The sequence below is a fragment of the Alnus glutinosa genome, chromosome 14 (assembly GCF_958979055.1).
Source record: "Alnus glutinosa chromosome 14, dhAlnGlut1.1, whole genome shotgun sequence".
In the NCBI taxonomy this organism is placed as follows: Eukaryota; Viridiplantae; Streptophyta; class Magnoliopsida; order Fagales; family Betulaceae; genus Alnus; species Alnus glutinosa.
In genome coordinates, this window is record NC_084899.1 from 9,409,736 (window position 1) to 9,417,841 (window position 8,106).

Sequence of the window (8,106 nt, forward strand, 5' to 3'; positions counted from 1 at the left end):
GTTGAGTGAAAATGCCTCATCTAATTTGGTTAGTAATTTCAGTCATCAAATTTTTTTGGTTAAAATGGTGAAGCTGCTGGGAGTGGTTTTTCAGGATTTTCATCAAATTAACTCACCAAAATAGCTAAAAAGCTATTTTGGTGAGGCTACTAGGAATGCTCTCTCTTCAAGCATTTCTAGCAATAATAGTCAAAGTAGCAATTGAAAAAATACAACTCTCTATTTTAGTTTTTATTTTTTATTTTTTTATACTCCAACAAATTCTCTATTCTACTCTTTACTTTATTTAAATATTGTGAAAGAAAGAGAGAGAGAGAGTGTGTGTAAAAGAATGAAAGGAAGAGAGAGAAACAATAAAATATTGTTTGCAATGTGAAATGTGAAGTGTGAATAGTGAATAGGCTATTCTAGAAGGAAATATTCTATTATGCCTATTATGCTAGAGACGAAAGATGGTTCATAATAATTTGAATTTGATTATTATGAGTCATTTGTTTATTCTATTAGAGATGCTTTTAATTGCTATAATTTTTCTTGACTCTCTCTTTTCTTTTCTATTCTTTTTTTTTTTTCTTTTTTTTTAAATGTTTCCAGTAAAAGCTTTCTAACACCTAAACTAGTCGACCTGTTTAGCTTTCTTTATTTAACTTGTTTGGTCAACCTCGATTTCAATGCAAGCCTTTTTATTTTTTATTTTTTATTTTTTTTTAAAAAAAAAACACAACTTCAAACATTATTACTTTTTATATTACATTAATTTTTTTTAATTATTATTTAAACAAAAAACTTACTACAAAACAAAATTTTTTCTTTTCTATAAAAAAAAATTCAAAACTTTTATCTAATTTATATCATATCAATCACTTATATCTATTTCAAAAAATCCTTCATCAACCTCAGGTGGCTAATCGGTTGCCAAATAAAGCCAATGGCTCTGTTTGGTAAACACCTTCCCATTATTTTCACATCTCAAAAAAAAAAAAAAAAGTTAACTTCAAAACAGTCAAACTTTTTTCATTTTTCTACTTTATATCATATCAATCACTTCTTACAACTATTTAAAAAAATTCACCTTAACAATCTTTACTAAACACACTCATTGATATTTCTCTAATTACCAAGAAAAAACAATTAGTAGTTTTAGTAGCTTATTTGATAAAACTTTTTTTAATTTTAATATAAAACGATTAACAAACAACTTAAAACATAAAATACTCATTTTTTTTTTCGTATTTTATGTCACATTAAAAAAAAACTATTTTAAATAAAAATAAAAAATAAAAAACTTTCTCTAAAAAGCATTAAACAAGGGAGCTACTAATTTTACACAAATATAATAACTGCAAATCGTGATGTCAACTTAAAAAAAAATAAAAATGATTAAATACCTTTTTGTCCTTGTTTAAAAATTTTATTTTTTTACCATTTATGCTTCCGTTCGTATCATAGATGGTATCTCGATTATGAATAAAAATAGAGAAGATACTTTTGTCCAACAGTTGATGGAAGTTCACGTCAGCACCCTTGAGAAACTGATTCGTGTCCTATGCCATTTTAAAAATAAAATTAAACAATAAAATAATTAAATTAAAAAACTAAAAATCTTTAAAAATTTTTATTAAAAAAAATTCCTTTTTTTTTTTTTAAAAAAAAAAAAAAAAAAATGGTGGCTAAGCAACCCCCCTATGGCTGGTCTGAGGGTGGATTTTTTTTTTTTTTTTTTTAATTTTTAATTAGGCAAGGGATACATGTCAATTTTTTAAAGCTAGCGATGTGGGCTTCCGTCAATTTTTGGACGGAAGTACCATATATGTTTTTAACCATAAACGAGATACCATCTATAATACGAAATAAATCATCAGGAGTATGGTTGTATTCGAGCTGAGCCGAGCTAAGCTGAGCAGGGGTTGTCAGCTTTGGCTCGAATACATAGAATAGCTCGAGCAGAGTTTTGAATGGTTGTTCGAATTCAGCTTGTTAAGAGCCTAGTTGAGTTCGAGATTATCTTGAACTCGGCTAGCTTAACAAGCCGAGCCTCTAATCGAGCTCGATTGAAGTTTTATAATAATTTTTATTTTTTTTTAAAAAATATTTATTAAAATTCAGTACAATCTTAACTTTGATCTACATTTCATTTTCTAAATGAAACGTTTGTAGTATTACATATATTATGTTTACTATGTTAATATTTATACACTGTAATCATAAAATCTTATATTTATAAAACTTATTTTCATCAATATATATTAATTAATATGAATTCTATACACACACACACACACACACACACACACACACGAGCGAGCTAACGATACGAGCCGAGTGAGTCGAGTCGAACTTATACAAGTCGAGTTTACAAGTTTTGTCCGAACCGAGCTGAATTTATATGAGTATGTCTCATTTAATATGCGAACGGATTATTGTGTTTACGACCGGCTGATTTATTTTTCGAACTGAGACCGAATTGAATTTAAGCGAGCTGAGTCAAACTGAGTTCATGATAAGTTGGACTCATCTAACACTCATCTAACACCCTTAATTAGGAGCCAAAAATAAAGTCTTCAAACCATACTAAGTCAAAGAAATTTAACCAAAAAAAAAAGCCTCAGATAACACGTGGCTGGGGATTGACCGCGGTTCACATCCAAGCGTGCATCCTTGTTCCATCTTGTCCTCTCCCCTGTACTCTCCATAGTTTTATCCAATTTCCTAAAATTCCAAAAGAGACCCTATATACAAATTTATGTTCCGTCAGTAGCCCCATTTTTAACACTTCATTACTTTTCCAACCAATTCTTATTTCTTACCATTCAGTATTTCGAACTCTTTTTCCCCTAATTCTGAAAAGCCCCAAAGTCTAGGGTTTACATCCCCCAGGAAGTCCCTGAGCCACCATTTCTGGTAAGCCCCTTCTTCTCTCTCTCTCTCTCTCTCTGCGTACAACTAGGGTTTCAATTTATATTTTCTTGCTCACTATTTTTACGCTAATCTCATCTTTTCCCATTTCCTTAATTGTTAATTACAAGTAGTAATGTTGTTCATCACACAGTTAAACCGGTTTCAAACATTTTGTAATATGGTTCTGTTTTTGTAGTTTAATACCATGTATTGCACTAAAGATTAATGGGCTTTCGTAAAAGAGACTTTGATGGATTTTCTGGTTGGATGATCATAGACTTTGGATTCGTTGACATTGTTTCAGAGCTTATTTGTGTTGACCATCTGAGAAAAATATGCTGACCCAGTAGCTTTTTGACATCATTTTGACATAGGTATGACTTACGGTGATAAAACACACATGTTGTTTTGTTGTAACTCTAGTACTGTAAAGTCGTGTGTCTGCTTTGGATTAGCAGTGTTATAGAAATGGGGCTATGCAATCTGAATTTTTTTGGGTGACAGTGTTTTGCCACGGTCTTAGTCAATATGTTGAAATGGGTTTCTCATTTTTGTGAATGTATTGCATGGTATGATGTTAGCATGTCATGGTGTCGGCCATTGAAGGAAGTTCTAATCTTGTAGGCCTTTATGTTGAGCTTTACTTGAGATTGACATATAAATGCCTAGTAAAGTGGTGGCAATGATGTTAGTTAGTTTGGTTTGGTCATTGAAAAACTGGATAATGTAGACTATGTTTAACTTAGAGGCTGTTTAAGGGAGGATCGTCCACAATGTGAATTAGCTTTTCGCCACATATTATGAAATGTCTTGATAATAAGTATTTTGAATGTCAAATGTGATCCGGTGATTATTGATTTGCACTGCTCTTCTTAAAGCTTTTATGATTATAATTTGACTTTCCCAACAATGTGTTTTTTTGATTCATTTTTTCTCAAAAGAGAGAAATGAAGGAAGAAAAGAAACGTAGGCAATTCATCAATAAACCATTCTCTAATGAGGCTTTTATGATATTTGCTTCTAACATTGGCTGATTCTTGTTTTGATTTTCGATATAGGAGTAATTTTCTACTACCACAATTTGCTTGGTTTGACTTAATTTCTTTTAATTGGAAGATAACTATGAGTCTATCACCATTTTTATTTATTTATTTATTTATTTTGTGTGGTAATTTGCAGTAATCCATCATGAATTGGCTTCTGCTTTCAGTTAATAGATCCTGATATATCAATGGTAAGGATACTATTATTATGTTAAGTGGAGAAATGGATATATTATCATTTGCGTTCTGTGGTAGTTTCACCAATTCAGTATTATACACTTCAAATAAACAGGCTTCTGTACACTTATTCAAAAGAGCATTATCAGGAATGATAAATGAAAGCATTTCTATTTTATTCTGGACATTGTGCTCATGCCTTCATATTTCACTGCCACATTGTAAGTTTCATTGCTTTGTAAGAAAAATTAAACAAATTCAATTTCATCGGAACCTTCTTGTAAACCAACTTATTGGATGCAATTTTAAATTTTGACTACTGTCATTACTAGCCGTTATATGCATGATTGGCCTTTATGTACACGATCGTTGTAATCATCACCAAGCACTGAATGTCGACAATGACCATAAATAAAGGGATAAAAAATTGGAGACTGGAGAGATAAGATTATAACTTTTTTCTTTTCTTTTCTTTTTTGAGCCTGAAGTTCTTTACAATGGCAAGGGGAAAGCTTATATTAATCTGCCAGTCTGGTGGTGAGTTTGTCACAAATGAGGATGGATCAATGTCATATACTGGAGGAGAGGCACATGCTGTAGATATCAATCGTGAAACCTTGTTTAATGATCTCAAATTAAAATTAGCTGAGATGTGGAATTTGGAATACAATTCCCTGTCCATGAAGTATTTTCTCCCAGGAAACAGACGAACTCTCATCAACTTATCTAATGACAAAAACTTGAAAAGGATGTATGATTTTCATGCAAGTTCAGTAACTGCTGATGTTTTTGTTACGGGGAGAGCAGGTTTTGATTGTGAAGCCTTGAACATTCGTAGCAGGTATTTCTTTCTTCCTTTCTTTAGTCTTCCATGTTGTTTAGTTACATCTTTTTTGACGGAGCAATGTTGCTCTAGTTTCTTTGTCTTTAGTTGTTATTATGAACAGTCAATAATTGCTACTTTTCTGAAAATCACTGCTCAACCAGTTATGGCAAAGAAGTTTCATGTTGTCATTGCATCAAAAAACAGAACGGGTTGAATTCTAAATCTTGTTGCTTTTCAATGAAATGATGGTTACCATTGGACAGCCGCCTTTGAGTTCCTTCATATTACTACCTTTAATGATTTTCTTGATCTTTTTTCTTTTATGAGTTAGGTGTCTCTCTTGTATACTTCATGTATACTTGGGTTGCACCTTTCGCTTTTTTTATGAAATTTGATTACTTAAAGTGAAACAATAGTAATGCTCTGTCCGGCATATGATAGTTGTAGCAATTTTGCAAGTTTTGTTTCCATTGAATCGGATTAGTCATTACTTGCAGGGCATGTGGGATAAAACTGGCTGAAACTGTACCCCCTGTTGCTACATTCACTACCTCTGCTGCTGCACATCATGTCGTTGCTGCTCTGCCTGTTGCGATATATAAAACTGCAGAACCTACTAATGCTAATTCCAGCATTGGTCCTGCTGCTGCCACCCTAGTTGCCCCTGTCTATCTTCCTGTGGCAACACCTGATGACTCTGTTATATCTGTCAAAGCAACTGCCCAAAGGCGTACTGGAGTAATAATTAACTCAAATCTGGATGCTGCTTATTCCAGTCCAACTGGTGTCATTGCTGTTGCCACTGATGCAACTCCTCATGACCCAAACATAATTGATATGACCTCTACCCCTGCTGATACTGTTAAGAAACGAAGGCGAACTGCATCCTGGAAAATTGGTGCAAATGGTCCTGCCACCGCCACTAACTATGTCGGGGAGAAAAGGAAAACTACATCTAGAAAAAGGAATATCCAAAATCGCAATGCTGCAACAGCAGTTGATGATCTGAAGCAGAAACAAGATATTTCACCCTGTGAGGACATTTCTAACAGTTCCTCTATACTTGCTAGTTCAAATGATGTCCCACCGGAAAAACTGGTTGCATCGTGGAAAGATGGCATCATTGGTGTAGGTCAGGAATTTAAAAGTGTGTATGAATTTCGAGACTCACTGCAGAAATATGCCATTGCAAATCGATTCATGTACAGGTTAAAAAAGAATGACACTAATCGTGCAAGTGGCATATGTATAGCAGAAGGCTGTTCTTGGAGGATTCATGCATCCTGGGACTCATCGTCACAATCATTTAGGATTAAAAAGATGAATAAATCACATTCATGTGGAGGGAAGTCTTGGAAGTCAGCTCATCCCTCAAAGAATTGGTTGGTGAGTATCATAAAGGAGAGATTACAAGAAAGCCCACATCATAAACCAAAGGAAATTGCTAACAGCATTCTTCGGGACTTTGGAATTGAGCTGAATTATACTCAAGTATGGCGTGGAATTGAGGATGCCCGAGAGCAACTTCAGGGTTCGTATAAAGAAGCATATAACCTGTTGCCTGGGCTTTGTGCGAAAATGGAGGAGGCAAATCCTGGTAGTTTTGTTAAGCTTTGCACTGCCGAAGATAAAAGATTTCAGCGCCTTTTTGTATCCTTTCACTCCTCAATATGTGGTTTTCAGAATTGTCGCCCCCTTCTTTTCCTTGAGACTACATCTTTAAAATCAAAGTACCACGAGATTTTGTTGACAGCTACTGCACTGGATGGGAATGATGGTGCTTTTCCAGTTGCATTTGCTGTAGTAGATACTGAGAATGAAGATAATTGGCATTGGTTTTTGGAGCAGTTGAGATCTGCAATGTCAACTTCAAGATCCATAACTTTTGTCTCTGACAGAGAGAAGGGTTTAAAGAAGTTGGTACTTGGGGCATTTCAGAATGCTGATTATGGTTACTCACTATACCACCTCATGGAGAACTTCAAGAAAAGCTTGAAGGGACCCTTTCATGGAGATGGAAGGGGTTCTTTGCCTGGCTCTTTTGTGGCTGCTGCCCATGCTGTCCGACATGATGGTTTTAGAATGTATACTGAGCAAATTAAACGGGTTTCCTCAAAAGCATATGAGTGGGTCATGCAAATTGAGCCAGAGCATTGGACGAATGCAGTATTTAAGGGTGAGCGCTATAATCATATCACTGAAAATGTTGCAGGACTATACTGCAACTGGATAGAGGAAGTGCGGGAGTTACCCATGATACAGAAAGTAGAAATGCTAAGATTTAAGTTGATGGAGTTGATTAATAGTCGTCAAATAGAATCAAGTAGGTGGTCTAAAAAACTTACTCCATCCAAGGAGGGAAAATTAGAAGAAGAAACTCCTAAAGCACGGGGGCTTAAAGTACTTTTCTCATCTGATACCCTTTTCGAGGTTCACGATGATTGCATTAATGTTGTGGATATTGATAAATGGGAATGTACTTGTCTAGGATGGAAAGCATCTGGACTACCTTGCCGCCATGCTATTGCTGTCTTTTATTCTACAGGTAGGAATGTGTATGATTATTGTTCAGGGTTCTTCACAGTAGATATCTTCCGTCTAACCTACTCTAAGCCCATTAAACCTGTATCTGCTATTTTCAAGCCTTTAAGAAATGAAAAAACTTCTCTGCATGTACTTCCTCCTTGCACCCCCCGGCTGCCAAGCCAACATAAAGAGCAGACGGAAACTCAGAGTGTCTCAAAGAGGCCAGTCTCTTGCACCAGGTGCAAAGGAATGGGGCATAATAAATCTACATGCAAGGCAAACTAACTTATAATAGCTTCTCTGTACTTCCTTTGACATGTATTACACTGTACAGTTGTAATAACAAGTTCAAGTTGGTTGTGTTGTGCAATTGTTTATAGTGTATTGGTTTTTTTTTTTCCCCTGAAAAATCTCATTGTCGTTTTTTTTTTTTTTTTTTTTTTTTTTTTTTTTCCAATTTGGGAATTAAAAATCACTGAAAAAAAATTAATTGATTCATGAGATACTCTTGTCCGAGCTGGCTTAATATATTATTGGTACTTGAGTTTTTTTAGCTTTTTTAAATTTAGTACCTAAGTTTTTATTTATTTCATAGGTGGTACTTGAATTTAGGGGTAAAAATCACGTTGGTACTTT

At 34.3% G+C, this 8,106-nt stretch overlaps 1 protein-coding gene across 3 annotated transcripts; it reads left to right on the plus strand.

Annotated features, from left to right (window-relative positions):
* The first annotated feature begins 2,780 nt into the window (after positions 1-2,780).
* On the plus strand, positions 2,781-7,840 carry LOC133857384 (uncharacterized). 3 transcript variants are annotated; one of them, XM_062292640.1, is made up of 4 exons: positions 2,787-2,901; positions 4,078-4,132; positions 4,600-4,959; positions 5,442-7,840. In XM_062292640.1, exons 3-4 carry the CDS (start codon positions 4,616-4,618, stop codon positions 7,753-7,755), a joined length of 2,658 nt encoding a protein of 885 aa, XP_062148624.1. In that variant the 5' UTR covers positions 2,787-2,901; positions 4,078-4,132; positions 4,600-4,615; the 3' UTR covers positions 7,756-7,840. The 3 variants fall into 3 exon arrangements, with proteins under 3 accessions (XP_062148625.1, XP_062148624.1, XP_062148623.1); XM_062292639.1 differs by having other exon boundaries at positions 4,607-4,959; XM_062292641.1 differs by lacking the exon at positions 4,078-4,132 and having other exon boundaries at positions 2,781-2,901; positions 4,607-4,959.
* Positions 7,841-8,106: the final 266 nt, after the last annotated feature.

Excerpts from the sequence above, each read along its gene's own strand:
- LOC133857384 (XM_062292639.1), top strand. Across the intron at positions 4,960-5,441 it reads GCCTTGAACATTCGTAGCAG|GGCATGTGGGATAAAACTGG; the intron begins GTATTTCTTTCT and ends CATTACTTGCAG.